At 50.9% G+C, this 12,053-nt stretch overlaps 4 protein-coding genes across 4 annotated transcripts; 3 read left to right on the top strand and 1 right to left on the bottom strand.

Annotated features, from left to right (window-relative positions):
- Nucleotides 1-470: 470 nt before the first annotated feature.
- On the top strand, nucleotides 471-2,460 carry NCS54_01219800 (Hypothetical protein; the record flags this gene model as incomplete). Its single annotated transcript, XM_053157442.1, has 5 exons — nucleotides 471-786; nucleotides 841-960; nucleotides 1,016-1,117; nucleotides 1,174-1,251; nucleotides 1,316-2,460. 5 exons carry the CDS (start codon nucleotides 471-473, stop codon nucleotides 2,458-2,460), a joined length of 1,761 nt encoding a protein of 586 aa, XP_053013417.1.
- A 3,499-nt stretch (nucleotides 2,461-5,959) lies between these two features.
- NCS54_01219700 (Hypothetical protein) lies at nucleotides 5,960-8,189 on the top strand (the record flags this gene model as incomplete). Its single annotated transcript, XM_053157441.1, has 10 exons — nucleotides 5,960-6,161; nucleotides 6,216-6,438; nucleotides 6,489-6,551; nucleotides 6,690-6,767; nucleotides 6,816-7,206; nucleotides 7,296-7,590; nucleotides 7,641-7,737; nucleotides 7,793-7,804; nucleotides 7,856-7,994; nucleotides 8,043-8,189. 10 exons carry the CDS (start codon nucleotides 5,960-5,962, stop codon nucleotides 8,187-8,189), a joined length of 1,647 nt encoding a protein of 548 aa, XP_053013416.1.
- Nucleotides 8,190-8,763: 574 nt separating this feature from the next.
- On the top strand, nucleotides 8,764-9,580 carry NCS54_01219600 (Hypothetical protein; the record flags this gene model as incomplete). Its single annotated transcript, XM_053157440.1, has 3 exons — nucleotides 8,764-9,082; nucleotides 9,129-9,230; nucleotides 9,279-9,580. The coding sequence occupies 3 exons, from the start codon at nucleotides 8,764-8,766 to the stop codon at nucleotides 9,578-9,580; spliced, it is 723 nt and encodes a 240-aa protein (XP_053013415.1).
- A 173-nt stretch (nucleotides 9,581-9,753) lies between these two features.
- Nucleotides 9,754-11,428, bottom strand: NCS54_01219500 (Hypothetical protein; the record flags this gene model as incomplete). The annotated part of the gene is made up of 3 exons (XM_053157439.1): nucleotides 9,754-9,858; nucleotides 9,896-10,708; nucleotides 10,760-11,428. 3 exons carry the CDS (start codon nucleotides 11,426-11,428, stop codon nucleotides 9,754-9,756), a joined length of 1,587 nt encoding a protein of 528 aa, XP_053013414.1.
- Between the last annotated feature and the right edge of the window lie 625 nt (nucleotides 11,429-12,053).

Raw genomic sequence — 12,053 nt, 5'->3', positions numbered from 1 at the left:
CTCTGTGCTGCTGTATCTAGCCGCTGAGATGCATTGATACGGGGGCCTGCATATTGACTGGGTTGCTGAAGATGCAACCGTAGCAGCCAAACAAGCTGCAAGAGGTTCAATAGTTGGGATAATAGAAAAATTCAAACATCTAATATTCTAATCTCTATTTCTTTTTTTCTATCATTTCAAGTTGCGATGAAAAATATTCAGTTTCAAAGTTAGATGTTGACCATTAATATCTTTCGTCTAGACATAATGACTACAAAGCCTCTCCCCTCGTTTGACACTTGCAAACACTGTCAAGTCAACTGGCAAATTCCCCTCCCAAGTCATGTTGCCGCAGGCCCAGTGATTCACACACACCCCCTCCCATCCATTTTGTTTTTCATTCTTCTGCACCCACACCTTTTCCTCCCCCCCTCCCACGCCTTTCTTCCTCGCGCATTCACGGTACGACCAAACACAACACCACAGCAACCATGGATGACGAGGAGAGTTTGTCTCACCAGCTGGCAATCAAGCTGCTGATCGAGGAGCTTGAAGTGGATGATGCTTTGAAGGAGAAGAGGCGTCAGCGTGCTTCTGCCGAGGTGCTTGCTGATCGGACTGCTCCTGAGGAGAGCACCGCTTTGCCCTCGGGCACTTCTACTCACACAGGTCGCCTTTGTGATCTCTATCAGGATACTCTCGGTCCTTCTGTCGTCGATCAACCTTCTCAAGAGACTGCCGGCGAGAAAGGGCTCGTTGTTGACGCTGCTGGCAATGCTCCCAAGCCTTCTCCTGCGCCCGTCACGGGTAAACAACACCTCCAAACCCACGAGACACTCAGGCTGACCTTGCTTCACGTAGAAGACGATGATCACAGAGAAGATGACGATGATCTCTACCGGGATGATGGCGTCACCATCAACCGGCGGCCCGAGGCTTCTCCTACCCCAGCTGCCGCTGCTTCTCCTGCGCCCGTGACGGGTAAACACCACCCCCAACCCTCGAGACAAACATCAGCTAACTCTGTTTGACATAGACGACGGTGTATGCCTCTATCGTGACGACGAAACGACCATCAACCGGCAGCCCAAGGCTTGTCCTGCCCGTACTGTTGCTCCCGTTCCTGCGCCCGTGACAGGTAAGCACCACCTCGTACCTGTTCAAAGAAGTACTGGCTAACTCTGTTTGACAAAGAAGAAGACAGTGATATCTATCGTGACGATGGAAAGGCCCTTGACCGGAAGCCCAAGCCTTCTGTTGCTCGCCTCACAGGTAAACACTACTCCCAAACCCTCAAGACCTCAAGAGAAGCACAAGCTAATCCTGTTTCATAAAGACATCTACACTAATCTCTCCCGTGACGATAAATTCATCTCCTATCGGCAGAGAACTCTCAAGAACCTCCCTCGCGACAAGAAACCCTTCAAGATCCTCAACCTAGGAGAAGCCCATCGCATCGCGGCCGAAGCTCGCCGTCGTGATCCACTCTCCAACCTCCCCGTGGAAGCTAACGACCGCCGCCGTACCGTCTGTGGCCTTACCCAAGTCGTTGGTGCTCCTGCTCGACGCTCTCAGTCTGTTGTCATTCACCAGGACAACGACGAGGAAGATCTGATTTCGTTTGAGAACACTGTCACCTTCCGTCCTCAAACTCAGCCCGAGGATTCTTCTCTTCGTTCTATGGCCTCTGATTCTACTCTCTCCGGAAAGTCTTCTCTTCAAGCTCAGCAGACTCGTACTCTTCGTTCTCAGCCTTCTCTCCCTGTCAACCCTCTTCGTTCTGTCTCTTCTGGCTTTCTTATCTCTGGATCATCTTCTATTCCTTCCCAGCCTTCTCGCCCTGAGACCGCTTCTCTTCATTCTCGGACTTCTGGTTTTCTTCGACCTGGAACACCTTCTCGCCACACTCAGTCTTTTTGTCCTGACACCACTCTTCGTCGACCTGAGACCTTTTCTATTCATTCCGAGACGTCTTCTTCTTATTCTCAGTCTTCTCCTCCGGAATCTTCTTGTACCGAGACCTCTGTTCGTTCTAGCGGCACTATTCTTCGACCTGAGACCTCTTCTTCTCGGCTTTTTCGCCCTCAGCCTTCGTCTTCTCGCTTTGCGCCCTTCGCCAACCCTCGACCCGAAGACAATGTCCGACTCCGTGGCGCCAACGCAGAGACCGATCCCGACAAGGAGAACGTCTACTGCCACTCCTGCGGAAACGACTGCGAAGAGTCTGTCGTGCTTTGCCCGTGCGGCCACTACTACTGCCCCCAGTGTCTTGGCCGGATCGTCGAGTCTTCTGTTGGCGGAGACTCGTCCCACTTCCCGCCTCTCTGCTGCGGCAAGCCAGTGCCGGTCGACGTCAACTCGACCATCTTCGACAAGGACGTCCTCGAGGCGTTCATGGAGAAGAAGCTTGGCTTGCCGTTGTCGGCGAGGGCAACCCGCGCGGCTCGGATCTTGCCGCCTGCTGCCAAGGTCGGTCCGTAGGAGGACCGGCCGAAGCAGCAGTTGGTGAGGGACGGCCGCCGGGAAGGGCGGAAGCAGTGCCAGCACTGCAGACGTCTCCTCGGCCAGTCAGAGGGTAATTTGTGTTCGTTCTATCTTGTATTTTGACTTAGCTAACGTTGACTTTAGCCGTGTGCCCTTGTGGCACCACCACCACCACCACCACTGTCGCCCCTTGGCGACCCAGCCGCCCCGGCCCCCGTCCCGTTCCCAGCGGTTCGGGCTGCCCCCATTTCGAGTGGGATACTCGAAAGGGGGCAGGCACCTGTAGCAGGTGCGGCGTCTACTTGGGGCGTTTCCAGATGGTGTGCCGAGGCTGCGGCTTCAGTGTGTGCATGGACTGCCGCAACGTCATGCGTGGTTAGGGTGGACGAGAGGGGGTGGTTGGCTTTGGTGGTTAAGTAGGGGCAAGACGAGATAATAAAGTGACATTTTGAGGGATACCTGATTTTACATGATGCTACTTGATGTCAATGTGCCAAGACGAAGCAAGTTAAATAACACCTTGCTACGTCTATGTTCATAATGACTGATTTTTCTTACTTAAGATTAGCCACGGTGAAGTCTTTGTTCTTTTGATCATCTTTTGTTATATGGCTAACCATTTGGCGATCGAGTGTCTCGCCATATTTTATTTTCGATTATTAGGAATTTTATAACTCAAGTGGCCGAGACAAACGCCTTATCTTAGTTTCGTCTGCTGTGAAGTGGTATATAAGTGATGGAGCACTGCCAGCGGCGAGCCACCTTGACATGAGACATCGATGATTCATACATGCTTGCTTGACTTTTTGGATGAAGAAATTATGTTTGGTTTGATTCAACCTCTCGTGATCCCCAGCGTGGTCACCAAGGGCCATTCATTGGCGCCAAATTCGACCGTCGAGCTCACTTCCTTAGGTAGGCAGACCCTCCAGCCCCAAATCCTAGCGAGCCGAGATTCCCACTGAACCAGCCAGAACCATCCATATCCCGAGAATGGCGCTCATGACCGACGACGATGTCATCTCCTGGCTACGACCGGATGAAGAAACAGGTGGCTGTCTTTGAAACGGCTAAGAAAAGGGCGGCTCTCCTTGGCCCGAGACCGGCGACTCTGGTTTCCAGAGCCGACACCCTCGCTTTTCGAACATTCGAGTTCTGTACATCGTCATTCACGATTTTGAGGCCTCCAAGTCACTGCCGCGGGACGAGGGCCGCGCCGAGAGTTTGAGTCTGCATCTTTGGGCAGGTGAAGGTCGAGATGCCGAGGTTCAGGATTCTCCCACAAACAGATATTCGAGTTTTTCGACAGTCAGGGGCGAGGCATGCACTTTCCATCATGCGATTCGATTCGGGGAATGGTGGGTACGTTTGCGGCTCTCGTTTCTCAAAAGGAAATTTTCTTTGATCTCTTGTTTGCTCCTGAAAACAACACAGGTCTCGAAATGTCGCCCCAAATCTCGGTATCACGACAGCGACTGCTCTTCCCCCCCCCCTACCGTTCCTTCTTTTCAATCTTGCCTTGATAAGACTGGTCGCACTTTGCTCCCTATCTTCCATGTGAAAGACATTCCCAAAGATTCATAGAGGCCTTGCTCAATGTGGTCTTCAGGTGCAGCATGTTAAACCAGCCAGGAGTCGATTGCTGACAGCGCAACAGTTCGGAACGACAAAGTCGAGCATACCTGAAATTCCACGTTCGTAAAAAGAGAGAACAGCATCTGCGTACGCGATTTGTAGTGGCTAGCCTTGACACTAATCACACGCGAGTCGCCAGTCCACGAAAGATACCTCCGACCGACAGCAGGTCCCTTTCCGACGTACAAACCAAAAGGCAGTGAATTCTGGGCGGGACAACCGTTTACGAGCCTTCGGGGAGTGCTAGGTGTGTTGATTTGGCTTCAAGCATCGCATAGTATTGCTAACTCGAAGATAAATGACATGGGCTCGAGCTTCCGAATGCGAACCAAGCAAAGGGATTACCGCTTCTTTGATATAAGCTGTTCAAACTCTTCTTTCTCCCCAATATTAACCAGGCTCAGCTTTGGCTTTAGCTACTCCATATTCTATCCCGGTTTATAAGCGCCCAGAATCAGCAGATTCATCCTGTGACAGACATGGTGCCCAGGCTGGGGAAATAGGGCCGATTCGGAGCTTGTCCCTGCAAAGTCGCAACCGACTGTTGGTTTCGGGCCATCTCTCGGCCGACATGGGCACGAGAACCGAGATGATGCGTTACGACCCCGAACAATCCCCGACCGGCGGAAACAGAGGTTGATACTTTATTTACCATCCTGCCATTGACTCGCACGCGTTTTTCAAGTCTCCGAACACTCCTCCGTCACCGAAACCCATCCTCCCGTGTCCATCGTGGACTAACGATAAGGGCCCAAACGAAGGCCAGCAGTACCAAAGGCGACCGAGAACTGCTCCGATCATTAAATGAGGAAACGAACGAATGGGAAGCTACCGGGCGAAAGAAACTCTGAGAGCCTTGGCTTGAGAGCACGACTAGCACGAGCGTAACAGGGACCTCGATATAGTCTACAATCAAAGACTAAGCAACACAACAGATCAACTCCTTGAGTTTGAATATGGGCATGCGATCGCAGAATTAGAATCTTCCCGGGGGACTGTAGTACCGGGGTTTGAGAAGCTCAAGGAGCACCTGCCTCCTGGACTGTCTCACTGGTCAGGATGAGCATCATTGCCCAGCTTGATGTTGATATTCACTGAAATGCTGGCGAGAGAGTTTTCACGGAGCTTCCTCAATTTCAAAAGTAACATAACAAGGTAGCGAATCTTAGGACATTCCATGATTCGTTAACATCTCAGCGTTTACCTGCGATCTCGAACTCCTCACCTGCCAAGCCCAGACCCAAGCAAGCTTACATGACTGTCGACTTTACCAGCTAACCTGCAGTTCGATTTCCCCAAGGATCAAGCATTTAGGCATCTTCATTCCCAGCACTTTGACTTGTCCAGTGGATGCATACTTGCGTTCCCCCGACGCTTCGACTCCAACGTAACGTCAGAGCATGGGTTCGGTTACATCCACGGAAAAGAGACCCCAGCAACCATCCAACAGCGGATAAATACACTCTGATCACCTGGGGATCCGGCTATGCTGACCTGAGCTGATCGACGTCTACCTGTGCGGGGGCCCCATGGAGGTTGTGCGTCTCCGCATGAGATCGGCGGTCGACGCTCGGTGCCGAACCGTCTGATGCTACTTTTTCGCAAAGCTTGATTGGAGCGGACGTTGGCATTTGTATTGAGCCTGAATTGAGAGTTGGATGCAACCGAATCCTACATGCGGTCGTAGGGAAGCCTTGTTAACTGCCGTTTAAACGGTGAGGCGTGTGCATCCCGGTCATGATGCTTCGTGCATATAATGGATGACGTCCGGGGACTCTTTATCTGGGACTCTGCCTGAATTCGTCAAGCTTCCCTTACATCAATTGAAGAGCAACCTCAGCTATCACTTCAAGCATCCAAGATGGGCGCAGCCAAGGCTACAACCACCTACGATGTGGCCCTCCAGCGACGTCAGGCCCTCATGGGCGCCAGCGGTGCCCGAGCTCTCATCAAGAACTTCAAAGTCTTTCGAATTGCAGCCTTTGCGTGCATTGGCGGTATTCTTTACGGCTACAACCAGGGAATGTTTTCGGGTATCCTGACCATGGCGTCGTTTGGAAGGCGTACGTGTCTCTCACCCCGATTCTCGGCGAACCACAACCCCTGACCTGCTGCAGATATGGGCGACTACGTTGAGAACACGACCAAGAAAGGCTGGCTCACGGCCATTCTTGAGCTTGGTGCTTGGCTTGGTGCTGTTCTTTCTGGAGCCATTGCTGAGCTGTGCTCCCGAAAGTACGGTATTCTGATTGCCACAACTGTCTTTATGCTGGGTGTTATCATCCAAGCTACGGCAGTTGAAGCCGGCCATGACTCTATCCTCGCAGGCCGTTTTATCACGTATGAAGCCCTCGAAGCGAGCTTGGTTTCCCTGCTAACAGACTGTCCAGTGGTATGGGAGTTGGTAGTTTGTCGACCATCGTCCCTCTTTACAACTCTGAATGTGCTCCTCCGTAAGTCCGAGCCCCCGATTTCGCCTCCTTGTCTATAATCGCTGCATTACTCAAAGAGGTTTTGTGGGTCTCAGTGATGTCTCCAAAAGAAGCCATCCTTGCTCAAAGAACTATGTTGGCTAACTCTTTGCTCAACAGTGAAGTACGAGGTGCCCTTGTAGCTCTACAGCAGCTAGCTATTACCTTTGGCATCATGATCAGTTTCTGGATTGACTAGTTCGTGCTCCTCTTCTGTGGTATCCCAAACAATGCTAACCAAGGCAGTGGCTGCAACTACATCGGTGGCACTCACGTCGACACCCAATCCGACGCTGCTTGGCTGGTACCAATCTGCCTCCAGCTTGCTCCAGCTCTTATCCTCTTCATTGGAATGATATGGATGCCCTTCTCCCCTCGTTGGCTAATCCATCACGATAGAGAGACCGAAGCCCGAGAGATCCTCGCCGACCTCCGGGGCCTTCCCACCGACCACGAACTCATTGAACTCGAGTTCCTCGAGATCAAGGCTCAGTCTCTGTTCGAGAAACGAAGCCTGGCAGAGCGGTTCCCTCACCTGCAAGCCCTGACAGCGTCCAACATCTTCAAACTCCAGTTCGTGTCTATAAGGGCTCTCTTCCAGTCACGTGCCATGTTCAAGCGTGTTATTGTCGCAACCGTTACGATGTTCTTCCAGCAGTGGACTGGAATTAACGCCGAAAGTTGCCTTTAAAATAGCTGTTTAAGACTACAACTAACACTATTTAGGTCCTCTACTATGCCCCCCAGATCTTCGGTCAGCTGGGGCTGAGCGAGAACACCACAAGCCTCCTTGCAACAGGTGTTGTGGGTATTGCCATGTTCATTGCAACTGTGCCAGCAGTCTTGTGGATCGATCGTCTGGGCCGCAAGCCTGTTCTCATAGTCGGTGCCATTGGCATGGCTACTTGCCATATCATCATTGCTGTTATACTGGCCAAAAATATTGACAACTTCCACAATCATCAAGCGGCGGGATGGGCTGCCATCTGCATGGTCTGGCTCTTTGTTGTGCACTTTGGCTGTAAGTGTTACTTATTAGTTTTGCTTAGAAGTCTCTCTAATCAGATATAGACTCCTGGGGTCCTTGTGCTTGGATCATAATTGCCGAGATTTGGCCTCTCAGCACTCGTCCTTATGGCACATCGCTTGGTGCCTCGAGCAACTGGATGTAAGTTTCCTCCCTATGCCTCATATACTATTAAGTATCTAACATGGATGAACAGGAACAACTTTATGTAAGTCAAATTCAAGAGATAATTTAACCCATCTAACACAAGACTTCACAGTGTCGGCCAAGTCACACCAGACATGCTTGACGGCATCACCTACGGCACCTACATCCTCTTTGGTCTATTGACCTATATCGGTGCCGCCTTTATCTACTTTTTCGTGCCAGAGACGAAGCGTCTATCCCTCGAGGAAATGGTATGTATTACAGAAACTGTTGACCAGGCAAATGCTGACATGCTGCAGGATCTCATCTTTGGCTCCGAGGGCACAGCTCAGGCCGATGCTGAGCGCATGGATGAGATTAACCGTGAGATTGGTCTCGCTCATATCTTGAGTCAGGACGGAGGGGTAGACCAGCTGGGTGATGAGAAGCCGAGGACCTCTGTTTAGTTTAGGCAAGGTCTGGCATGAAGGCGTGAACACAGCATTTGCTTTGCGGGTGATGGCGGTCGATGTGCGTCTAGGATGAGCCACCTAGGTAATTCGATTGTTGACGTGGATGCTGACAGTTTGTCAATCTGAAGCCATAGCAGGAATTCTATTCTTGGTACATTCGACGTCCACTGATTCGGTGAAGTTCAGCCCATCAGCACCCAGGTCTTGGCATCAAGCCTCCCTCGTATCCAGCTGAACCACCATTCCCGCCCACCCACACGTCAAAAAAGACGTTGTAAACGAAAAAGAGGCTTAATCTGAGGACTTGTCTCGACGCTCGAGCCTCCTGGGCTGACAAGTGGCGTTTCTTCTCTTCCAAATGCGTATTTTCGCAGCTCGGTTTGCCGAGAAAGTCCGCAGCCAAGGGCGCCGTGGAGACAAAACTGGACACTTTTGGTGGGCTTGGCTGATCAGCGTCTAATGTTTAAAAGGAGAACAAGCTCCCCCTTCCCCCTTTCCACTTGGATTTATTCGGTTTTCATCCATTTCTTGATTGTAATTCTTGCGTGCAAATATCGCTTTCATTGCCATGTCTCGCTTCTCCATCTCTCGCCGTCGTCTCGGTCAAATCGCCAAAACCGCTGTGGGTCTCGCTGCCACTGGCGCGACTGGCTTTTATCTCTGGACGCGCAACTGCTATTTTGAGCCATTCGGACCGGAATTAAACGAACCATTATTCAGACATCCCATGCTGAAGCAGCTTAATCCATGGAACAAACCGCTTTCGTTTGATTCCTGCGTGCGAGAGGTTTCGTTTGACAACCTGGATGATGGCTTGTTGGAGGATGCGAGACAGGGTGGGACCAAGCTGATTGAGAGGTTTTCGGAGGGAATGTGGGGAGGTTATGGTGAGTAAATATGGCAATCAGATGAATGTTTGTTAACGAGCTCTAGCATATGCCATTCAACGGAGAATCCTGGAATCTTTCAAGGATGAGACGTGCAAACACGATGTTTGGTCTCGAGAAGAACTCTTCAAGTGCAAATACGAGCCTGGTACAACACCCTATCAACGCAACACAGGAAATTACTTACACCATGCAGGCACAGTCTTCACAAACCATTTTGCCGTTCTCGAAAAAACCCCAACATGCCTCACAATGCGCGGCTGCTTCGGCCCTCGCCAAGACCCTATAGTACCACAGAACGTCGACAATCTGTTTGAGCTGCGGGCCGAGCTGGATGAGCGGCGAAAAGTCGTCAAGCTCAAGTTGAGATGCCTCACATTTGACGGGACCGAGGGGGCCAAGGAGGATCCCGATCCGTTTGGTGGAGTTGCTGGGTTCTTGCATAGGCGGTATTCGAGTTTGCTTGTTGAGTCGGGTGCCGGGAATTGTTTGCGGTGATGCAGACTTAGACAACGGTCTGCTGGCGTTTAGAAATTGGCAAAGCCGGTGCATTTTCTTCTGATAGACTGTGTAACAATAGATAGAGACCGGCGATGATCTAAAAATTGCATCTGAGGAAACGGGACAAGTAGAAGTAGTAGAATTACTCATAGATCCCACTCGTCTTGATACTAAACACTATAGTCTCGACTCTTAAACTTGACGTAAAGGTTACTCTGCTTAACAAACCACGCATTATGTAGCTTCCAGTCTGAGTCTGCGCTTGGAAACTCCAACTGTCTTAATGTTAGTCCGCTGGTTAAAAGACGAGACCTTCCTTTTACTTGCCTCATACCGCATCAGCAGAGCGGGTATCAACTTGTACATCTCCAACAAACTAATGTTCTTGCCGATACAAGTCCTCGATCCCGCCCCAAAGCTAAAGAGGCAATTATCCATCAGACGTCGCTGATCTGGAGACGCCTCGAGCCATCGGAGAGGTCGGAAACTGTCCGGATCCGATCCAAATATCGAGGTGTCGCGATGGATCGTCCATGCGTTGCAGCCAATGATGGTGCCTCCCGGGATGAACTTGTCCGAGATCTTGACTCCTTGAGGAGGTGTGATTCTTTCAAGGGTTAGGCCAGCTGCTGGGTGGATTCGCAGTGCTTCTTTTATCACGGCGCCCAAGACGGGCAGGTCGCGAGCTTCTTCCCAGTCGACTAGCCCATCTGTCCGTTTGAACTGTCCAGTCCTCTTTTGCTCATCCAACTCTGCCATGAGCCTTTCTAATTCGTCTGGATTCTTCAAAAGGAAGTAAAATACCGATCGCAAAGAGATTGCCGTTGTGTCGGAGCCGGCAAAGATATTGGCAACAGTCAGTGCGAGGACACGTTCACTCGTGACAAAGTCGGGATCCTTCTTGTGTGCCTCGAGAAACCGAGAAAGAAAGTCGCGTCTGGCCGACGAGGCGTCCATTCTTGAAGATGGCTTTTCTTGACCTGTTGCGAGATCGACTCGTTCGGAGAATCTCTGGCGGGCAAATGCCACCATGGGGGTTGTCGAGCCGATCAAGCCCAGCCGGGATAGAAACAGCCGGATTGGGTTTTTAAGTAGGAAACTGTCAATGAGTGGCATCTGGCCAACCTGTTCTCTCGGTCAGCCGGCAGACAGTTAGACAATCATTGTAGATCTTACAACGCTGGCATAGTCAAGCATCCACTCGATGCTAGATATGATTCCATCAACATCAACACCACGGTCAACAAACCCCAACCTCTTTGAATACGTGAGTTCACCAATGACATCAAACGCATAAAACTGCAACCACTTGCCAAGGTCACAAGGCACCTGCTTATCTTTAAACCTTGCGTCAATCTGTCGAATAAGCTCTACCGTCGTCGAGTCCACGTATGGTTCAAACTGCACCAGCGTGCTCATGGCGTAGGCACTACTAACAGACCTCCTAAGCTTGGCGTGGAATCTCGTGTCGGTTGATGTGAAGAGTGTGAACAAAGGTCGTCCCTTGGCGAGTGTCTGCTGGACGGTATAAAAGTCGGACTTTTTGAAGCCGGCTGCTAGGCCGTAGATCTGACGGATGGCGCTGGGGTCGGATATGGATATCGCGTTAGGTCCGAGTCTCACGAGTTTGCCATATCGTTCGTGTAGCTTGACGTGGTCTATGTCTGGTCGCCGGCCCCACACAACATACAATCTCCACAAGTCGCTGAGAGAGGCCAAGAAGGGACCAGGGACGTGCGAGATGCCATGGCCGTATCTGTTGTAGACTAACCTGGCCAGGAGAGACAGGACAAGAAGTCCAGCGAGGAGATCCAGATGGGTTGAAAAAAAGCTGAGGATAAACATCTTGCAGCAATGGAGGCTTTCTTTTCAGGGCGGAAAGCTCCTGGACGTAATAGCTGTACTTGTAGACACACTGAAACTCTATTTCTGCCTTAATAGGCTTGGTCTGGGGAAAGAAATGCCGAGTTCTTGCGGATATTCGTTGCATCGGCTACTATCCGTCGGAACTCGGACGTCATTCCGACATCGAATAACCTCGACAAACGCGGGGTATGGGAATGCACCCTAGGTCGAACCGAGGACTAGACAGTGGCTAGCGTTCTTGGACACTCATCAGTTTGTACCCAGACTATCAAACGCGGGGTGAGCAATCTGGGCACCTTGTACGACCAACAATTTGGTGGAACAAAGCCAGTCTTCTTTGTTGCTTCGCCAAACACTCTTTCTGTGGCCTTGAGGAAGCCAACCAACAGCTTAGTAATTTGTTGTTGAATATGATTTCTCCAGCCCAACGCAAACTATGTAGTATTCTTTGTTGTTGTCGATGGCGATGCTTCTCTTCTTACGAGTATTAAAGAAACATGTCCAAGCTCAGTAACAGCATCGAAGTCTAGCACGTTGAAGCGGAATCAGTACTTTCTCCTCTTTAAAGAAGTGAATATTCACGAGGGCGGATGTAAAATATGAG

This window comes from Fusarium falciforme, chromosome 10 (genome assembly GCF_026873545.1).
Source record: "Fusarium falciforme chromosome 10, complete sequence".
Taxonomy (NCBI): Eukaryota; Fungi; Ascomycota; class Sordariomycetes; order Hypocreales; family Nectriaceae; genus Fusarium; species Fusarium falciforme.
This window is presented reverse-complemented; position numbering and strand designations above follow the sequence as displayed.